Source organism: Lepidochelys kempii, chromosome 6 (genome assembly GCF_965140285.1).
Source record: "Lepidochelys kempii isolate rLepKem1 chromosome 6, rLepKem1.hap1, whole genome shotgun sequence".
Lineage (NCBI taxonomy): Eukaryota > Metazoa > Chordata > Testudines > Cheloniidae > Lepidochelys > Lepidochelys kempii.
In genome coordinates this window covers 15,270,228-15,292,542 of record NC_136385.1, presented here as the reverse complement: position 1 = coordinate 15,292,542, position 22,315 = coordinate 15,270,228, and the positions used below count along the sequence as shown (strand labels likewise).

The window sequence follows — 22,315 nt, the reverse complement described above, 5'->3', positions numbered from 1 at the left end:
TTATATATCCATATACTTCCTTCCTCTCAAACAAAAAAAACCCTTCATCATGTGGATCAATTAGCCACTTCCAAGAAATGCAGGTATAAACATGTATGAAATTTTCCACCATATATGAGCCTACTTTGGTCCTTCATAACCCCATACAATTTTTGGCCACTCAGTGCATGGCACTTTCTAAAGCCAGACCTTAATTACATTTATTACTAAATAGTGTCTTAATGTGATAAACAACAGTAGTGTTTAATGTCTTTGGCATCCAAAAATCAAAGACTTCTGGACATGGTGTCAAGGTTCCTTCCCCACTCTTAACTCTAGGGTACAGAAGTGGGGACCTGCATGAAAACCCCCTAAGCTTATTTTTAGCAGTTTAGGTTAAAACTTCCGCAAGGTACAAACTATTTTACCTTTTGCCCTTGGATTGATTGCTGCCACCACCAAGCATCTAACAGGAAGAGAGCCTGCTTGGAAATGTCTTCCCCCCCCCCAAATCCTCCCAAACCCTACACCCCCTTTCCTAGGGAAGGCTTGATAAAAATGCACACCAATTTGCATAGGTGAGCACAGACCCAAACCCTTGGATCCTAAGAACAATGAAAAAGCAATCAGGTTCTTAAAAGAAGAATTTTAATTGAAGAAAAAGTAAAAGAATCTGTAAAATCAGGATGGTAAATACCTTACAGGGTAATCAGATTCAAAACACAGAATCCCTCTAGGCAAAACCTTAAGTTACAAAAAGGCACAAACAGGAATATACATTCCATTCAGCACAGCTTATTTTATCAGCCATTTAAACAAAACAGAATCTGACGCATATCTAGTTAGAACTTAGTAAGTAATCTAAGACTTCATTCCTGTTCTGTCCCCAGCAAAAGCATCACACAGACAGACTCAGACCCTTTGTTTCTCCCCCACTCCAGCTTCTAAACCCTTTACAGGTGAAAGATCACCTGCTGAACCCATCCCTCCAACACAGGAGCCTACCAGGCTGCTGACAGTGTTCATTTATCTGCTACAACGCATCTGACTGAGCAAGGCAAATGGTGTGGGGAGTTATTACTGCAAGCGTTTAACGGGTGGGTGAGAGGGAAGGATACATAATGGAGGCAACCTTTGAGGTAGGGAGTGATGAGAAGAGGTAGCTGGGAGCACGTAGGGAGAAGGACTGGAGATTTCAAACTGTTTTTAGGGACCTTTCAGCTACTTTTAACTAATTTTTTATTGCAAACTTGTTTAACTGGCAATCCATTCCAACTGTATTCTGAAGTCAATGGAATTGCCCACATGCATTAAGAGAGGCATCTTAGCAGGGCTGGCTGAAAATTTAACTGTTTTTTGACGGAAAATTGGTTTTTTGATTAAACTAAATTGTTCATGAAAAGTGTTTTAGAGAAAAGCAAATTTCAATTTGATAAAAAGTTTTTTAAAAAAACCAAAACTGAAATATTTTGATTAAAATCTACCACTGTGGTACTTCCTGGGAGTTGTAGTTCAGTTTCCTTATACCCCCATTCTCCTCCCTGGGCCAGGCTCCCCAGCTGGACTATATCTTCCATGATGCACTGTGTCCACTCACCAAGAAGGGAGACCTGGAGTAAATGATACACCATGATTCACACTATTGTGAGTATAGAATTTGGCTCATAACACTACTACCTAGTTCTTTTTACCCTTGGATCTCAAAACCCTTTACAAAGGAGATTAATATCATTAACCTCATTTTACAGCAATGGAAACCAAGGCACAGGGCAGCAACATGACTTGCCCAAGGTCACCCAACAAAGCCAGGATTAGAACTCAGGTCTCCTGCATACTAAGCCAGTAATCTATCCATTAAAGCACACTGCCTCCTTGTTTGGGTGCATGAGTCAGGACATGAGAAGCCGTTGCCTCCTTCACTGAGTGGCAATGGCTCCTGAAGAGCACATTAAATGAAAGCAGGGCTCACCATTTTTTGCTGCAATCCTAAATTAGCCCCCTCCCTTTAGGGCTCTGAGAAAGGGTTGCCAAGCAGCACTTGCGATGCTAGAAACAACTTCCACAGATGCATGAATTATGCTTTTCAAATCTGTATCATTCAGCTAAATCAAAGCCAGTTTGCACCAGAATCTGAACTGTTTTCGCTGACAGATGTCAGCTCCCTCTCCCTCCCACTTCAGCACTGAAGCACTCCAAAAAAAGTTCACAAAAGAGAATGGATAATGAATTATGTTTGTTTGGGTTTTGTTTTCTTTCTTCAGAGAAACCAGTTTTGTTCAAATTTTGACTCTCTGGACATGGATTAGGGCTTGAAAACTTCACTCCAAAGCTTTAGTCTTTCAGCCTGATCAGAGATACCGAAAACAAGTATCTGGAAATGCTTAGGCAACCTTAGCTGTATTACTGCCACGAATGCTCCAACCATTGTAAAATGTCCATCTATGTCATAGAGTCTTAGAGTTTAAGGGCAGAAAAGACCACCAGATCATCTAGTCTGACCTCCTGTAGGTCAGAGGCCAATAATACCACCCAGCCCCCACACACCAACTCCAACAACTAGGCCACACTACTACAGCCCTCTGGACACTACACTATTGTGTGCCACAGGTAGAGAACAAGAGCAACAGAAGGGTTGAATAAATATTTCTGTTCTGTACTTGAGACTAAACAGATGCTAATCTCATCATACGGTTCCATTCCATTAGTATCTCTGGAGGGTGTTAAACAGCAACTACTAAAGTTAGACATTTTTAAATCAGCAGCTCCAAATAATTTGCATCCAAGGGTTTTAGAAGAGCTGACTGAGGAGCTCACTGGACAGTTAATATTGACTTTCAGTAAGTCCTGAATCACCGGGGAAGAAAGCTAGTATTGTGACAATTAAAAAAAAAGTGTAAACGGGTTGACCCAAATAATTACAGGCTAGTCAGCTGGTATCGATCCCAGAGAAGATAATGGAGTGGCTGACTGGAAGAGGCCCCAGGGGTTTTTCGCCTTCCTCTGTAGCGTGGGGCACAGGTCACTTGCTGGAGGATTCTCTGCACCTTGAAGTCTTTAAACTACGATTTGAGGACTTCAAGAGCTCAGCCGTAGGTGAGAGGTTTATCGCAGGAGAGGGTGGGTGAGATTCTGTGGCCTGCGTTGTGCAGGAGGTCGGACTGGATGATCATAATGGTCCCTTCTGACCTTAATATCTACAAAACTCTATGAAATTACTTGATTAATAAAGAATTCCCTAACACAGGCCAGTTGGCTCAAATCCCTGTCTCTGAGCTTATACTGCAACGTAGACATAGACCCACAGGGGACAGAGCTAACGTTGCATGTACTGCTCCGGGGCCAGATGCGGCTCTTCAGAAGTTAATATGCGGCTCCTTGTCTAGGTACCGACTCTGGGGCTGAAGCTACAGGCGCCAACTTTCCAATGTGCCGGTGGGTGCTCACCGCTCAACCCCTGGCTCTGCCACAGGCCCTGCCCCCACTCCACCCCTTCCCGCCCCCTCCCCGGAGCCTGCCATGCCCTGGCTTGTCCCCCTCCCCACCAGAGCCTCCTGCACGTCAGAAACGGTGATCAGGAGGTGCAGGGATGTGCTGATCGGCGGGGTTGCCAGGCACTGGGAGCGAGGGCATGGCAGGCTCAGGGGAGGGGGTGGGGCTGCTGACATATTATTGTGGCCCTTTGGCAACCCCTGGCCTTATGAGATAATTCTTGTCTTTCAACTGGCTTAATTGGGCAACTTTCGGTTCAGGCTACCTAGTCTCCACCTACCAGTGCTGACGAACATAGGCACCAACTCCGTGGGTGCTTGGGAAAAAATGGTTGGTGCTGAGCACTGACCGACAGCCCCCCCCCCCCACCCAGTGGACCCTAATGATCAGCGCCTCCCATTCTCTCCCAGCACATTCCGCCCACCGTGATCAGCTGTTTTGCAACATGCAGGAGATGTTGGGGGCGGGGGGCAGCAGAAGGGAGGAGTGAGTGTGTAGTGCACTTGGGGAAGGGGGTTGAATGGGGCAGGAAGAGGCAGGGCCTTGGGGAAGGAGGGGAGTGGGGGCAGGGTCTGGCACAGAGCCAGGGGTTAAGCATCCCCTGGCACATTAGAAAGTCAGCGCCTATGATGATGGACAGAATGCTTTCCTGTACTTTTAATCTCACAGTTGTGATGCTGATTCTAGCTTTCTTAAAGGCCATTCACATGCCACAGAAAAAACCCCCACTGCTTTCCCAGTTTTGTATTAGACAAATAACATGCTGATCGTGATCAATCCCTACATGTCATTAAAGGCCCAATCCTTCAAAGTGCCCAGCAGCTCACAGGTCTGGGTGCTGTGATTCCATGTGCCAGCCAGCATCATTAGACACAGAGCTAGTGTGTTAATATTAGAAACATGAAACCAGTTCTAAACCAATTATCTGTGTTGTACATTTCTCCCCTTGCAGCTGGGCAGTCTACAACTACAGAAGCTGTACAAATTTTAAGCAATAAGCAAAGCTGCAGGCTTTGAGTCCCTGATACAAAAGCATGCCTTATAACCTTGATATGAAGGCTGGGGTTTTCATATGAGCTGATGGCGGTGGGTGCTTAAATCCCTTGGGTTCCTTTGAAAAAGAATGCACAAAGGGAACAAGGAAGGGATGATTAAAGATCTGGCTCTCTCAGATCAAGATTGTGGCTCCCTTACACAAGTGGCGAGTTGTTCCACTGGAACCAATAAGACTACTTCAATAGGGAAGAGTATAAAAATATTGCTCAGGCATGCAGGAGTGAAATCAGGAAGGCCAAATCACGCCTGGACTTGCAGCTAGCAAGAGATGTTAAGAGTAACAAGAAGGGTTTCTTCAGATGTTAGCAACAAGAAGAAAGTCAAGGAAAGTTCGGGCTCCTTACTGAATGAAGGAGGCAACCTAGTGACGGAGGATGTGGAAAAAGCTAATGTACTCAATGCTTTTTTTGCCTCTGTCTTCACAAACAAGGTCAGCTCCCAGACTACTGCACTGGGCAGCACAGCATGGGGTGGGGGAGGGGTGACCAGACCTCTGTGGAGAAAGAAGTGGTTTGGGACTATTTAGAAAAGCTGGACAAGCACAAATCCATGGGGCCGGATGCATTGCATCCCAGGGTGCTAAAGGAATTGGTGGATGTGATTGCAGAGCCAATGGCCATTATCTTTGAAAACTCATGGCGATCGGGGGAGGTCCCAGGTGACTGGAAAGGCTAATCTGGTGCCCATCTTTAAGAAAGGGAAGGAGGAGGATCCAGGGAACTAAAGACCAGTCAGCCTCACCTCAGTCCCTGGAAAAAGTCATGGAGCAGGTCCTCAAGGAATCAATTCTGAACCACTTAGAGGGGAAGAAAGTGATCAGAAACAGTCAGCATGGATTCACCAAGGGCAAGTCATGCCTGACTAATCTAATTGCCTTCTATGAAGAAATAACTGGCTCTGTGGATGAGGGGAAAGCAGTGGACGTGTTATTCCTTAACTTTAGCAAAGCTTTTGACACAGGGAAATGTTTCAAAGTTGAAATGTGTCATTTTATTTAGAAATTCAGCTAGATTTAACTTAAAAAAACACAACTTAAGGGTAAGAGACCCCAAAACAAAACAATTTGGATTGAACAAACATTTAATTTGACCCAAAACAAAGTTTTTGGTGGTGGCGGCGGCTTTGGTTTCTTGCTGGGAAAAAAAAAAAAAGATTGTCATTTTGGGTTAACCTGAGAACAAAAATCTTGTCAGATTTTTTTGGTCAGCCACCAAATCAAAAAAAGTCAATTACTCACCCAGTTCTACTCACTAAAATAAAGGCTCCACAAACTGTCCCTGAGGGAAGCCAGACTTAAGGTAGTTTGGGTTTTTTAATAGTTACTTTCCACATTTTCTAATGTTGGGTTTCTTGTAAATTTAACCTTAGTATTGAATTGCCTGGCTTTTAGGTAACTAAGGGTAAAAATCCCTACAGGTGTCTTATTTAACTGATACCTACCCTCAGCCTTTAGTGCCAAATTCAAGCTGATCTTCACCAGAACTCTCCAGGGTCCTTCTCTTAAATGAAGGCTATTTTTCTAGGAAATTTCATCTTTCTACTGCTACCCATTTTGGCAAGAGAACCATTCAAAAAAAAAAAAAAAAGAGTTTTTTACAATTTTACAATTAGGGAATGGCATGTATGTGTCCCTCTATACAGTCTCAGATGTAGCTGAGCTACTTCCCCTTTTAAACTCCATGTGCACCTAAAAACCAGACTGGGGCTTTGAAAATTTCAGCCTAACAGGGTGAAATTTGGGAGCAAAGAAAAAAACCCAACCACCATCAATAGAGGTTGCTGCTGCTTTAATATGTCTCTTCTGTTCTCCATGCTCTGTCTGGGAAACAGCTCATCACCCTGTGACATTTCAACACAGTTACAATGTCTTCCAGGATTTCTAAAGTTGCCGTGAAATCCATCCCATTTGGGAGATGAGAGGTACACCCACCACTCCCATACACTCAGGTCAAGTGAGATTGAAAGAACCAACTCACAATACCTTTTCAACCCATTATTGAAGAAGCTGGCGTAAGAGTCATTTAGGAGGTCTTTTCCAAGAGGATGGATAAAGCTAGTGAGTCATTATTGCCCATCTTCCCTTCTGCGTAAAAACACATGTGATCTCTGGACCAGACTCAGTAAGAGAGAGAAGGGCGTCTTATCTGCAAGGTGAGGGAGAGATTCAGGCACCACGCATATATGCTTTTTACCCATGAAAGCTGCTTGGAGTTTGTTGGATGCTGCTGATACACTACTGCCATGGAGGACCGGTTCCATTGCTGAACTGTGGTTGTGGGGGTGACAGCAAAGGAAACACTTGCTCTGCCTCATGATCCTGTGACTTATCCTGGAAGAAAAGACAAAATCACTACCTGGTGGGTCTCCTTGCCACCATCTTCCTTGTCCATCCACTCCCTCAGCCCAGACAAAGAACCCCCACCCTGATAGAGCCACTGACTTAACATCTTAAGTCCTCACCGAGTCGGAGGAGATAGCGTCTTTAGAAACGATGTTCTGGATTACAGAGAAGATCAGCATCAAGGCCAAGATTCCCTATGCCACACAGCCAATAAGAGAGAGATACAATTAGTGACACTATCTGCTATGGACTAATAGGGCCAAAATCTGGTGTCATCTACACCAGTGTAAATCTAGAATTAATTCCACTGAAGTCAATGCAGTTTGGATTCAGGGGAATTACACCAATATAACCAAGAGCAGAATTTAGCCCAAAGAGAGAAAACACCACAAGGGCCTGAATGGGGAGACGAAAAACAAAACCCTATCAGTTTGCATAAAACAAGACTTGAACCTTCTCTAATGTTTCAGAGAGTTTAATGAGCATTTGCTACAATTATTTTCTAACAATGTTCCTCATGCTATCATGCATCCAAGTTCCAGACAGTGCCTGTTGTCTTTAAACATCTCCCATGCTAATACTAAGGTCCATGAGAGTCCAATGAACATGGATAACTCTCCAAACCCAAGCACTGACCCTCCCCTTAGATGCTGAGCCATCACCAGCTCTAAATAGCTCAGAAGACACAGAATTCATAGCACCTTGTGGAACCACTGCACTTACCGTCTTGTAAGAACCAATGCTCTGACAGTAGTCCCAAGGGATGGGGCTTTCTTCACAGCGATGAGGGAGAAGGAAGCTGACTAAGTGGATTTTATCCAAAATTGGGATGGAAACTTTGTACTTGTTTAGAATGCAAATATTAATCAAATCAATTCCCAACATTATTCCTCCAGCTAATGAGGCAAGGAAGCTGATGGCATTCAACATATTGCTGCCTGCCTCCTGAAAGAGATATGCAGAGGGCACAGGTTAGGACAGTCATATCAATACCCAGACACATGGCCACTGAGTATTGAGCCATATACATACATAAGCACAGCAACCCATATTTGCAACATTCCAGCCTTCTTTTGCCCCATTCCCTCTGACTTCATCCCTCCACGCACAGATAAAGAGAACAACAAAATACACATATGGCAGAGAAGCACTCCCTTTTAATAGACAGAGTGATTAGCAACACTCTATGGTTAAGGTTGCCTGAGTGTGAAAGGGCTTTTTCAGTTACTTAGAACTTGGTCAAACTTTTCACTTTCTAGGCTGCAATTTTCCATGTTTGTTTTAAGCCCATGAATGAACTTTTGGGGAAAATGTGAACAAAAACAGTTCAGCAATTTTTTTTAAAGTACTAACAGAGTGAAAAAAAATTACATCTTACCTTGGCCATCGGAAATAAATGATTAAATTGCTAAATGAAGGACAAAGTCAGGAAATGGTGAAGTTAAGTGCGCTAATCACACCTGGATTCTGTCTCCTTAATGGGCAATTTTACATAGTATCATAGGATTAGAGTTGTGCAAATCATGGATTTTTTGGTTCACTGGCAATTTTCAAAAATAAAAAATTGTTTTGGCATCAAAATAAAAATTTTTCAGCAAATCAAAAAAAATTCACTTTGAGCCAAATGAAACGTTTCATTACAATTGCAATCATTTTTTTAAAATATAAAAATAAAATTCAAGGATAATTTGATTTGAAAAGTCAGTTCAAACCATTTCAAAAATGTCAAAACATTTTTTTCCTGAATTTTTTTGTTTTGTTTGTTTTCTAAATAAACAATTCAGTGAAACCACCACGAACTGGTCAAGTGTGTGTGCCTGCAATCACAGAGTTTGTGGAATGGGGCAGCACCCACCTCTTGTGAGTGCCCCGCCACCCCCAGTGGTTTCTTCGGTGAGTCTTCAGTGACTCAGCCATTCAGCCAAGCCACACAGACTGACTGTAGGTGGAACATCATAAACCCCTTCCAGGGTAGGCACTCTTTACTTCCCCCAGCCCTGGTATGAGGCCACAGCCCCAGGACCTCCTCTCTGGAGACATTGTGTTCCTGCAGCCCTCCCTGGACTCAGTCCTTGTTCAGTCCCAGCAGCCAGCCAGGAGCTCCTTCTTAGCACCCCCAGTTCCTTGCCACACTGAGCTGTCCATGAACCTCTGCTTTTTCACCCAACCAGGAACATAGTCCTCTTTTCCAGCTCCAGCGCTCCTTTTTATATAGAACTGCTGCCCCCTGATTGGCCACTCCTGCAGCCCTTCTGATTGGTTGCTTCCCCTGCAGTCACTCTAGGCCACTTGGAGGACTTCTCTTCTGCTCCTGTCTGGGATGGGGTGTGGCAGGACCATGAGGCTGCCAGCACGAGCCCTTTGGGCCTACTCCACCCCATCACAGCACTGAAGATTTACACCCCAGCTTGCTGAGCACTAACTCTCCATCTAGACAAGCTCTTAGAATTCCAATAACAGACCCTAGTTATAGGTGGCCATCTAGGTTGCCATCCCCAACTCTCCTGAGATTCCTTCCTCTTCCCCAGAGAAAACATGGCATAGACCCACTTCCTGGTCCCTAATAGGACAATTAATGCCTCCACAGGAAGGTAAATATCCACATCCTCTGGGCCCTCTCCTTTTAAAGGGAAGACTAATTCTGCAGATTAATTTAGACAGGATCCACAAGGGATCCTCAAACAAATGAAGTCTGGGTGCGGGGGAGGGAATCTGATTGCTCTCTATAAATACATCAGGTTGGTAAACACCAAGGACGGAGATGAGCTATTGAAGCTAAAGGACAATGTTGGCAAAGGAAGGAATGGGGATAAACAGGCCATGAATAAATTTAGGCTGGAAATGAGAGGAAAGTTTCAATTCATGCAGGGAGCAAGGATCTGGAACAGCCTCACAAAAGCAGGAGTGGGGGCTAACAACCCAACTAGTTTTAAGATGGAGCTTGGTATATTTATGTGTTGGATTCTATGATGTGGTTTCCCACCATGTCAGGTGCCTGGACTTGATTACCTAGCAGGTCCCTTCCAGTCCTATCTCCTATGTTCCTAAACAGCGGCTTTTGGGGAGTTATTTTAAATATCAGTCCAGAAGCTTTTTCCCAGACCCAGACCTAAGTTTGGGTCCACGTGGCCTAGTGATTAGAACTCCCAGTTTTCACCTAGATGGCTGGGTCTTGATGCCCAGTGTGGGGTGAAGATCCAAACCAAAATGACACAGCCTGCTCTGCTTCAGGAGGAAACTGTCTTCATCTCAGTTCACTGACTCCTGTCCAAGTCCCAAATGGAAACAAACAGAACCTTTTCCTCCAAGGATCAGATGGATCATTGCCCTCAGACCAGGAAGCTGTCATCTTATAACTACTGCAGACTGGACCTCTAATGAGCCCTAGCAGACTGATCTCTGTCCATTAACCCTTGCCTTCCCAGCCCTGAGTCCTATGGCTCTCTCATTCTCAGGTCTCTGAGGGATCGTATATCCTGTCACATCCTGCCATATTAACCAAGCAGTTCGGATGGTGTTCAGTGAATGAGGCAGGAGGTCCATTCATGGAAGAGTTAAGCATAAAGAAAAATATTGAGCAGAGCTGGCTCATTCACTGAGCCCCATGCAACCCATGCTCTGAAATCAGGCTTGGTCATGCAGAGAAAACAAACTACTGCAATAATGCAGATGCACAAGGGGGCATTGTTAAAGTTGTGTGGGCAACCTTAACTTAGGCATTTTCTAGCTTTTGCATGCATTATGCCACATTTAATGCATATTTTTATAGAATCATAGAAGATTAGGGTTGGAAGAGACCTCGGGAGGTCATCTAGTCCAAACCCCTGCTCAAAGCAGGACCAATCCGAGCCAGGGCTTTGTCAAGCCAGGCCTTTAAAACCTCTAATGATGGAGATTCCACCACCTCCCTAGTCTACCCATTATATGGAATCGTGTTTCAAGCAAACCCATGCGTACTTCTGCAGCAATCCGTCTCTCCTTGAGTGAGAGGGGAATTCGTTCAATTCTGAGTTTCACCTTTGCATGCTCCTCCCCATGGGACACCAGCCATATCCCGGAGGGCATTCTTGACAGACAAGGGCTCTGATTTCTCCCCTTAGTGTTAACTTGTAAGTCTCTCCCAATAACAGAATACTGCATAGCTCACCAGACCCTCTGTGATATTCGTTGCAGTTGCAGTTGCAGCTGAGAGGGACCCAGAAATGATGAACTGTAAAGAAAAGAGAAAATGATCATTAATTAAGGTGAGGGTCACTTTAAAGTTTTAGATAAAGAGCTCCTCCCCGACCCATCCATAGGTCTGAACATTCCATCCACCCACCCTATCCATATACACCCACCAACCCCAAGCAAACATACCCATCCCTCTCACAGCTTTCTCATCTGTCCATCTCATTGCCTAATCATAGAATAGGAGGGTTGGAAGGGACCTCAGGAGGTCATCCAGTCCAACTCCCTGCTCAAAGCAGGACAATCCCCAATTTTTTCCCCAGATCCCTAAAAGGCCCCCTCAAGGATTGAACTCACAACCCTGGATTTAGCAGGCCAATGCTCAAACCACTGAGCTATCCCTCCCCCCTGGACTACATCCTTCCTGTGACAAATCAGCCCAATTAGAGTGCCCTGGGCTGGGACTAACATGTCACTTCACCTACAGAAAGAAAGTTAAAATAAAACAGCTTGGTCCTATCCCTTGCATGTTAATTCAAGGGATCAGGGAGCAGCCAGTAGCCCCACTAATGTGCCAGTGATCAGAAAGCAACCAGTGGCCCATGGCAAGACATATGTCTGGGTCAAATCAAAACAAAAACAGGAACATCTTATGAAACATCTGTGTCACTGTTCTCTCTCTCCCTCTTTGATAGAAGGATGTTGATTTATGATCTATTCAGCCCATAGGTAAATATGAGAATACATCTGTCCAGAGTATCTATAATTAAGGCTGGATTCAGTTTTTCACTTAAAACATGGATTCAACCGCTTTGTCGTCGATGTCCAATATAGTGTTTTTGTAACACACACTGAGTCTTTGTCACTTTCTAGTGCCTGGTTCATATAAAAAGTTTTAGATTTACACAGCTTCCAGCTTATAGAATTTAGTTCTTTAGCATAAGCAGTAGAGGCTTTCAGTGTTTCCCGGTTCAAATCCCACTGCTGGCCCTAGCAGGATTGGTTTCATATCATTCTCCACATTGCAGGGGTGGAGTAAAGACTGAATTTGCTGAAGATTTTCAACTAAAATCTGCTATTTAGTTTCTCAGGGGAAAATAATTAAAAATTGGACCTTTAAGCCTCCCCCCAGCATCTCACCTTCTTTTGGACTTTGTTTGCTAACAAGTGACTGTTTTTTTATCCCTGACAACTCCCATATTGCTAAACCTCACTGCAAATTAGTGACAGTGTACATTTGAAGAAGTTAGGTTGCAATTAAGCAAAGTTATGAAGGATCACTGTATCCTTTCTTTGCCATTGTTGCAGCAATTTTCCCTTACTCAAAATGACTGCCATTTTCCATGATTCACAATGGGATTGAAGCTACTCATGCCCTCAATAAACATGGTCACTGGCATATGCCTCTACTAAAAATGGCTGCCACATCCCATTGTTTCCATTGGAATTGAAGCCACAGATTGCCCTCAAGGAAGATGGCTGCCATTCCACTAAAGCCTTGCCACGTAAAAATGATGCTGCTTCTATGACCCCTCGGGTTGCTAGGTGTCCGGTTTTCGACCGGAATGGCCAGTCAAAAAGGGACCCTGGTGGTTCTGGTCAGCACCACTGACCGAGCTGTTAACAGTCTGGTTGGTGGCACAGCAGGGCTAAGGCAGCCTCCCTGCCTGATGAGGCTCCGTGCGGCTCCCGGAAGCAGCTGCATGTCCCCGCTCTGGCTCCTATGCATAGGGGTACCCAGGGGGCTCCTCCGCATGCTGCCCCCGCCTCAAGCGCCGGCTCTGCTGCTCCCACTAGCCAGGAACCGCGGCCAATGGGAGCTGTGGGGGTGGTACCTGCAGACAGAGCAGCGCGCAAGGCGCCTGGCCTCACCTCTGTGCAGGAGCCAGAGTGGGGACATGCTGCCGCTTCCAGGAGCTGCCTGAGGTAAGCGTCTGCACCCGTAACCCCTCTGCCCCAACCCGGAGCCCCCTCACTCACTCTGAATCCCTCAGCCCAGAGCCCCCCTCCTGCACCTCAAACCCCTCATCCCTCAGCCAGAGCCCTCACCCCCCCACACCCCAACCCCTTGCCCCAGCCCAGAGTCCCCTCCTGTACCCCAAATCCCTCATTCCCAGCCCCACACCAGAACCCGCACCCCTAGCTGGAGCCCTCACATCCCTGCACCCCAATCCCCGTGCCCCAGACCGGTGAAAATGAGCGAGTGAGTGAGGGTAGGGAGAGTGAATAACAGAAGGAGGAGGGATGGGATGAGTGGGGGCAGGGCTTCGGAGAAGGGGCGGGATGGGGGTAGTAGGGTGTTCAGTTTTGTGTGAGTAGAAAGTTGGCAACCGTAATGAACACAACTTCCCATTGTTTCTGATAGGATTGAAGTCAGGGACTGTCCTTGAGGAAGATGGCTGTGCCATATGCTCTTTGTTTAGAAATCTGGACAGGAAACCATGAGGAGGAGGTAGTCTAGGCTGCGGGCTCCCACTCAGTCAGTCAGAAGGAGTAGCAGCTATGGTTGCAGAGGAGTTACCGGCTTTGATACTAGGTGCTGTCTGGCCTCACTAGTAGCTCTGTGGCTTTGCAACCCTTGGAGCTGTGGCTGGCCCACAGAGCAGACACAGCACTTGACAAAAAGAACAGGAGGACTTGTGGCACCTCAGAGACTAACCCATTTATTTGAGCATGAGCTTTCGTGAGCTACAGCTCACTTCATCGGATGCATTAGCTCACGAAAGCTTATGCTCAAATAAATTGGTTAGTCTCTGAGGTGCCACAAGTCCTCCTTTTCTTTTTGCGAAGACAGACTAACACGGCTGCTACTCTGAAACCTGCACTTGACAGTCTACCCACAGCTTGGGAAAGTGGGCAGAGTTATGCTGGAGGTAGGAGCAGCAGGCCTCCTCCTCGCATTTCCCTCATGACCACACACCACACTCAACCGGCCGAATGCTGAGTGTTTGCTAGCGCTGCTGAGGTTAGGCCTCAGACTGAGGGGGATGAATTCACTGCCTGTAAAGTGTTTCCTTATCTCTTGAAGGCAGCCTGCTTCTATCAGTAGGCGTGGGCATTAAAATATGGTTAAGAGACAGGGCCACATTCCCTTGCCTTTAAGGGTTTGTGTCTCTGCTGCCCCTGGCTTACACTAGGGGCACAAGTTACAGGGAGCTGTAAGGGATATGCTGCTGATCCCCCAGAGCAGTTTATAGCAGCTGGGGTCCTCAGGGACCATATATCAACTGGGTGTTGGCAGAACACCCCTGCCCACCCCTCCTGAACCCTATCCTGCCTCTGCACTGAGGGATGTGCTAAAGGAATTGGTGGCTGTGATTGCAGAGCCATTGGCCATTATCTTTGAAAACTCGTGGCGAACGGGGGAAGTCCCAGATGACTGGAAAAAGGCTAATGTAGTGCCAATCTTTAAAAAAGGGAAGAAAGAGGATCCTGGGAACTACAGGCCAGTCAGCCTCACCTCAGTCCCCGGAAAAATCATGGAGCAGTTCCTCAAAGAATCAATCCTGAAGCACTTACATGAGAGGAAAGTGATCAGGAACAGTCAGCATGGATTCACCAAGGGAAGGTCATGCCTGACTAATCTAATCGCCTTCTATGATGAGATTATTGGTTCTGTGGATGAAGGGAAAGCAGTGGATGTATTGTTTCTTGACTTTAGCAAAGCTTTTGACACAGTCTCCCACAGTATTCTTGTCAGCAAGTTAAAGACGTATCGGCTGGATGAATGCACTATAAGGTGGGTAGAAAGTTGGCTAGATTGTCGGGCTCAACGGGTAGTGATCAATGGCTCCATGTCTAGTTGGCAGCCGGTGTCAAGTGGAGTGCCCCAGGGGTCGGTCCTGGGGCCGGTTTTGTTCAATATCTTCATAAATGATCTGGAGGATGATGTGGTTTGCACTCTCAGCAAATTTGCGGATGATACTAAACTGGGAGTAGTGGTAGATACGCTGGAGGGCAGGGATAGGCTACAGAGGGACCTAGACAAATTGGAGGATTGGGCCAAAAGAAATCTGATGAGGTTCAATAAGGATAAGTGCAGGGTCCTGCACTTAGGACGGAAGAACCCAGTGCACAGCTACAGACTAGGGACCGAATGGCTAGGTAGCAGTTCTGCGGAAAAGGACCTAGGGGTGACAGTGGATGAGAAGCTGGGATGAGTCAGCAGTGTGCCCTTGTTGCCAAGAAGGCCAATGGCATTTTGGGATGTATAAGTAGGGGCATAGCGAGCAGATCGAGGGACGTGATCGTCCCCCTCTATTCGACACTGGTGAGGCCTCATCTGGAGTACTGTGTCCAGTTTTGGGCCCCACACTACAAGAAGGATGTGGATAAATTGGAGAGAGTACAGCGAAGGGCAACAAAACTGATTAGGGGTCTGGAACACATGACTTATGAGGAGAGGCTGAGGGAACTGGGATTGTTTAGTCTGCAGAAGAGAAGAATGAGGGGGGATTTGATAGCTGCTTTCAACTACCTGAGAGGTGGTTCCAGAGAGGATGGTTCTAGACTATTCTCAGTGGTAGAAGAGGACAGGACAAGGAGTAATAGTCTCAAGTTGCAGTGGGGGAGGTTTAGGTTGGATATTAGGAAAAACTTTTTCACTAGGAGGGTGGTGCAACACTGGAATGCGTTACCTAGGGAGGTGGTAGAATCTCCTTCCTTAGAAGTTTTTAAGGTCAGGCTTGACAAAGCCCTGGCTGGGATAATTTAATTGGGGATTGGTCCTGCTTTGAGCAGGGGGTTGGATTAGATGACCTCCTGAGGTCCCTTCCAACCCTGATATTCTATGATTCTATGATTCTATGTGGGACAGGATGGGTAGAAGTCAGCTCTGCTAGTTGTCTGCCTGCTGGGGATTCCCCCATGCCAGGGATATTCCCAGCAAGGGAAGATTCTGTTCCCATTGCTCTGCCCAAGTGGTGCGACTGTGGTGCGCCGAATCTGCATGGCAGTTTTTATGGAGACCATATTTAGAATCCATGAAGCCACCCTTCCACTGCTTTTCTCAATACCACGTTTATTCAGCCATCAATCCATAACTCCACATCGTTCCTATCTCTAGAGCCAGCATCCATTTAGCCACCGCTGTGTTTCAGCAATAATTCATGTATTCCACTTACAAGCGCTGCTCCCCAGAACGGATACCAGGAAGCCATGCACAGGGGGAGAGATTCTTTTGAGGAGAAGAACAAGATGCCCCCGAGGCCAAGGTGTATTAAGGCGACGATGATCTGTATGGCCTGCAGGGAGAGAACAAAGTCAGTACAGTCAGTAAGGTTCTCCTAATGATAAGCACTTACCCACCTCCGAAGGTGCCCAAAGCATTACATGTTAATTAATTAGACACATTAATTAGTTAAACCTCACAACTCCCTATGGAGTTGAAAGGGGCTACCAGCTGCCGTCACAGGCTCTTGGATCCAAACCCAATCACAAACCTCATTATAGCTAATGGATTGGCCAAGCACATTCCTTCAGGCTCAACAGAAGGTGCACTCAAGGCCGTTTATGTAGTAAAGACAGCAGAAAACAATGAAGGCTATTGCCCAAGGCAATAGGTTCATGGCAGGTCAGAACTAAACCATGTGGTCTGTGGGATTTTCCTGGTTGCAATCACAAGGGCTAGAAGATTGGTTGCAGCTCTCTGTGTTGGAGGCAGAGAAAAGCCAGGAGAAGCAGTTGCAAGTGTGACCCTGAGAGGAAACAGAGGCAGAACTGTTTGGGCACAGAGCTTACTGGAGAGGCAGACATTGGGGATTTCTGAGCCAGGAAGCTGTCTGTTATTGTTTGGTTCTACTGTGTTCAGGGAAAGAGGACTTTGTGGACATTCTTTGTAAATAAACAAGATCACACCAAAGAATATACCTGGCTTAGCATCAATTTCTCACCCTCATGGAAACAACTCCACAACGCCCTGAATATTGGCTAACTGCTCATGCCAAAGGCTAACAGTACAGATATTAAGTTATTAAGTGAGTATTATGTTATTAAGAGAGGGGGAAACTGAGACACTACAGCAGTTAAGTGGCTTGCCCAGGACCTCACTGATTCAGAAACCAAGCATTATTCCCACACTCCTAGGGGGATTAGAAGCATTGCAGAATGAGTTGTTTGGAAACCTCACCATAAAAACCCACCACCTAATGCAATGTTCTTAACTAGTTTGAATTGTCTCTTCCCCAGGCAAGGTGTGGGTGCATCGCATTAGCCTCTGCATTAGTGAAGATCAACCCCAATTTCCTCCCTCCTCGAGGCCATATCATGCCCCCCCTCTTTTGGCTCATGGGGTGGTGGTTCATATGAGGTTTGGCAGCTCCTTAGGGGAACAGCAGACATTCCTCCACAGTGAAATGGGTGCCCCATCTCCCATGCATGCAGGTTTGAGAAGGTGGCAGATTTACCCCTAGTGCCTCATTCTTTCTTGGGAATTTCTTCTGAGTGTCATCAGGGCTGTGTGGGGGGATGAGCAGGGTCACATTGTTAGCCGCAGTCCTGGGAAAGGCCATGGCATATCAATGGCTGCTGGGGAGAGACACAGCAGAGACACAGCTTATCTAGGGAGAGAGATCAAAAGAGGTTAATTTATGAGCAACCAGATCACTATTGGAATCATTGTTACATCATATTGACTTGGCGTGGGCTGTTCATCTCCAGGGACATGGATCCCATGTCCCAGTCTGCTTGCAAGCTGGGGCACAGGGAGCGTTTTGTAGCACACAGGAAGGGCACATCTCTATATCTTCCCCATGCCCCACCTTTCTATGGGGGAACCATAGAGTTACCACTGTGTAAGGCCCCCTTTATAGCTGCCAATTTGGTTTAAGAGCTGTTTTTCAGCTTACATTAAATGGGAAATCCATCTAGGGGCAGATTCTGATCTCGACTGCACTAGTGTAAATCCTGAGTCACTTTCTTAAGGCTGGTTGTTGGTGTAGCCAATGGCCCCCTCCCCCACTGGATTTCAGCTGGTGTGACGGAGAGCAGAACCTGGCCCTGACAGTCAGTGGCTATCCAAGGAGCACGTTTGTACTGAATGACTGCAAGATGGCTGGGTGAATGGGGAAGAGATCCCATTGAGCCAGTTGGCTTTGTATGCCTGGAGCTGTTTTTCTTCTTACTCTGTCTTTTAGGTTAAGACTTTTCAAAACTGATCTTCAGTTTTCCTTGGAGGGTCTAGACATCCAGAGCCAGAGCCTCAGCTGAAGTCACTGACATCAGAAGAGGATCTGACACCTAGCACCCAATCAATAGTGGATATAGAAAGGAGAATATGTGAAATAGGTATGTGTCTAGGGATGTTTGTAATACCTCATCCACTGGTGGACCCTTCCATTGCCTCAGTTTTCCCACTGGGAATTTGAATTATGCTCCCCTTCCAACATAAACTAACAGCTTAACTCAAAACCAAGCTCACTAGTCCATTGCATCCCTCCTTGGCTTCTAATTCCCTCTTAGGAGTTTTGCTCCTGCCCCATACACAGATAGTTCCAGCCAGGCATTTCCTTCTGGGTGGCTTAGATAATCTATTCCCTACTCCCCTGTGGTCCCCTGCAGGTCTCTCTCACTTCCCAGGCCCCGAAAGCAAGAGAGTCTCCCTTCCACTTCTTTGTGTCTCTTCCTCAACCTGGCCTGTATGTCCCAATAGGCTTGTGTCTGAATCACATGCTACCATCATGTGACGCCAGGACTTGTTCCCTTCACCTGGGGAGATGGGCTAAGCCTGGCCCAGGTGCAGCTGAGCCCTGGCCCCCTTAAAGGGCCAGCTGCCCCTGTGACTAGGACTAAGGCCCAGATCTACAAAGGTATTTAGGCTCCTAACTTCCACCGTCAATGGAAGTTAGGAGTCTAAATACTTTTGTGGATCTGGGCCTAACTCCCCACAGCGCTGCCCTTTGAGTTGCCATTCACATCCCTGCAAACTGAGTGTAAAACAGTGCCATTCTGCTGTGCACACTCATTTTGCAGTGATGTAAATGACAACACAAGGTGCTGGGCAATGATGAATTAGACCCGAAGGCACTGAAGTTTGGAAGATGTCAACCAGAGTAGCTCCAGGGAAGTCAGTGGTCCTATGTCAATTTACACCAGCCTTAAAATAATTGAATCATAGAAAATTAGGGTTGGAAGAGACCTCAGGAGGTCATCTAGTCCAATCCCCTGCTCAAAGCAGGACCAACACCAACTAAATCATCCCAGCCAGGTCTTTGTCAAGCTGGGCCTTAAAAACCTCTAAGGATGGAGATTCCACCATCTCCCTAAGTAACCCATTCCAGTGCTTCACCACCCTCCTAGTGAAATAGTCCAAATAGTCCAATAATATCCAACTTAGACCTCCCTGACTGCAACTTGAGACCATTGTTTCTTGTTCTGTCATCTGCCAGCACTGAGAACAGCCTAGCTCCATCCTCTTTGGAACTGCCCTTCAGGTAGTTGAAGGCTGCTATCAAATCCCCGCCCCCGCCCCCCACCCTCCCGCAATTCTTCTTTTCTGCAGACTAAACAATCCTAGTTCCCTCAGCCTCTCCTCATAAGTCATGTGCCCCAGCCCCCTAATAATTTTTGTTGCCCTCCGCTAGACTCTCTCCAATTTGTCCACTTTCCAATTTCTTTCTTTTCCAGTTTCTCTCATTTACATGGGAACAAATCAGAAATAACCCAGCTGAAGTCAGTGTAAAGTGAGTGCAAGAGAAGAGAATCAGGTCCTTGGTTTTTATCTGCCAGCACAAGATCCTCTCTCCTCTGTGTCTGTAGAGCTCATTGCTAGTCTGTGCAACTGCACCTTGTTCATTTCACAAATGCTTTCTCGCTCCTTTCACAAGCCCCTTCTGATATCTTTGCTCCATCTGGAGCTTGCTGCTTTTGACCACAGCATCACCGCAGTGTGCTAAGAGTAGAGAGGTTTTCCTTCCTGAGCAGCATTCAACAGAAGCAGAGAGGAAGTAGCCAATGGTATTTCTTTGTACTTATCAGCCTTAGTAGAATCTACTGTTCTCTCTGGTCAGGAGAGGCCATGAAGTATTTTAAAAGCTGAGATTACAGAATAAAGGGGGAAGGGACCGAAATCACTCTTGTCCTTCCATCAATTTCGTGCATCTCCCCTGTTCCACTAAAGAGAACTAGCTCATGTGGGCGAGAGGCATAGGTAGCAGTCATCTGACTGGTGGTGTCCTCTGTTGATTGAGTTCCCATGGGGAAGCATACACCATAGGGGTCCCTCTGCTTCCCAGAGCAACTTCAGTGTGCGTGGTGCCTGAAGGAGCCAGGTAGGGCACAGGCAATAAGATCTCCTGCTGCACAGCACAGGGAGGGGGAAATTCATCAGGATCCACAGAAGAAAAATAGTCGGGGGAGTGAGTTTATACAGCAAACAGAAAATCAATCTTGCTGCCGCTCCACACCTCCCATTCCCCCAAAGCTTCAGAGCCTGCCTCTTCTACAAACCCCCACATTCACCTCTGCCTCTCTCCCCACTCGTGCTTTGGAAAGGGAAGCAGCCACCACTTGGGAAGGGAAGCAGCCACCGCTTGGGAAGGGAAACATTTCCATTTTCAGGGCATGCGTTGTTCGGGGGCAGAGAGCTTTGCTCCCTGGGTAAGTGCACATGGTGCAAAGAGGCGTAACGTGGTCAGCTGGGCCCGACTCCACAGAGTGTATCTCGCCAATGTAACAAGCATGTTCATGGCTCCATCCTGCTCCTGCTGAAATCAGCTGGACTTCCATCACTGAGTGCAAACCCTCCGTGCTCAAGAAAGCATGAGAGTTTGTTCTTGGTACAGTGGCAACTCCTCTCCAATCACCAAGTGGCACAAGGCAATATCTACCTAAGGTCTTTAGCTTCACAACACCCCTGTGAGGCAGGGCAGTGCTGTTGTCCCCATTTTACAGTCAGGGAACTGGAGCACAGAGATATTCAGTGGCTTGCCCAGCATCACACAAGAAGTCTGTAGAAAAGCAGGAAATTGAACCTAGGTCTCCTCAGTCCCAGATGGATGTGCTAACCACTGAACAATCCCATCTCTCATAGATCATACATGGAATTCCATGTAATAACCCTGTGCTTACCTAGGTATTTCTACAACACTTATACCATCAATGCAGTGAACTGTACTAAGAAGCATTGGACTGGGTTCTGATCTCATTTTAGCTGGAGTAAATCAGGAGTAACTTAAATGGAGTCACTCCAGATTTAAACCTATGCCACTGGGATCATGATCTGACCCCAAATGTGCCATAAATCACATGCCCTTCAACCCCATTAATTCCAGGGGCATTGTATATGAGGTAAGCTAGGGTGAAATTTGAGCCATTCATGGTAACACATTAATTTCAGAACCACACTGTCATTCACCCCGAAAGTCAAAAAGCCATTTCATCCATTCCTCAGAGCTTGGAGAAGAATCTGTTGGTCTCTTGACATTTCCTGAGCTAACAAACTTTCATTAAAGCTTCTTGCAGGTAAGAAACTGTGAAATTATTGATGCACATTAGCTAGTACATGAAATTAACAAGATACCTGTCCCGTTGACCACCAACGCCGCCTTTGTTGCGTAGCAATGAAGAGCTGGACAAGGTCCAAATGTAGATTCAAAAAGCCACTTCCTATTCCTTGTCTGAGTGAAGACAAACAGGAGAGCGGGGCTGGGACCCAGCTTTATCTCAGGCAGCAGAAATAGAGAGGGAAGATGCCTCCAAAGGAAACATAGGATTTATCTGCCTTTCTTTCAGGCTTCTTGCCTCTCCTCTTAGCTTCTTGTAGCCAACTGGGTGCTCAACTTGTGCTGCACGATCATGTGGTTTCAGAATACAGTCAGAAACGAAACATTCATTTCCTGCCAGAACAAAAGTAAAGGAACTAGACGTGGTGAATTGATTATTTTAGTGCCATGATGGGTGGCCGAGGGAGCCAGCCAAACAATCAAAGATCAGAGCATCTCTCTGCCCCAAGGGCTCTTCTTGGGAGCACTCCTGGTCCCATTACAGCTGAATGGGAGTTTTGTCTTTGACTTCAATAGGACAGGTCTCTTTGGCCCAGATCTTCCAACGTGTACAGATGCCCAACACTCATTGATGTCAGTGGGAGTTAGATGCCATTGAGGATCTGGGCCTCAGTGTTTAAAAGAAATTCGTGGGCCAGATTTTCTACTAGTGTAAATGGGGTGGGGAAGAGCTCTATTGACTTCTCTAGAGTGTCATCCATTGGCATCATCAGAGAAATTGTTGTATGTGTGTGTGAAACACACACACACACACATACAGTCAAAAAGAAAAGGAGGACTT

General features: G+C 46.4%; 1 protein-coding gene across 1 annotated transcript; it reads right to left on the bottom strand.

Moving 5' to 3' along the window:
• Positions 1 to 5,586: 5,586 nt before the first annotated feature.
• MS4A1 (membrane spanning 4-domains A1) lies at positions 5,587 to 21,832 on the bottom strand. Its single transcript, XM_073346888.2, has 7 exons — positions 21,552 to 21,832; positions 17,440 to 17,592; positions 16,159 to 16,278; positions 11,013 to 11,075; positions 7,589 to 7,810; positions 6,985 to 7,059; positions 5,587 to 6,853 (listed from the first exon to the last, which is right to left on the bottom strand). The coding sequence occupies exons 2-7, from the start codon at positions 17,542 to 17,544 to the stop codon at positions 6,758 to 6,760; spliced, it is 681 nt and encodes a 226-aa protein (XP_073202989.1). The 5' UTR covers positions 17,545 to 17,592; positions 21,552 to 21,832; the 3' UTR covers positions 5,587 to 6,757.
• Between the last annotated feature and the right edge of the window lie 483 nt (positions 21,833 to 22,315).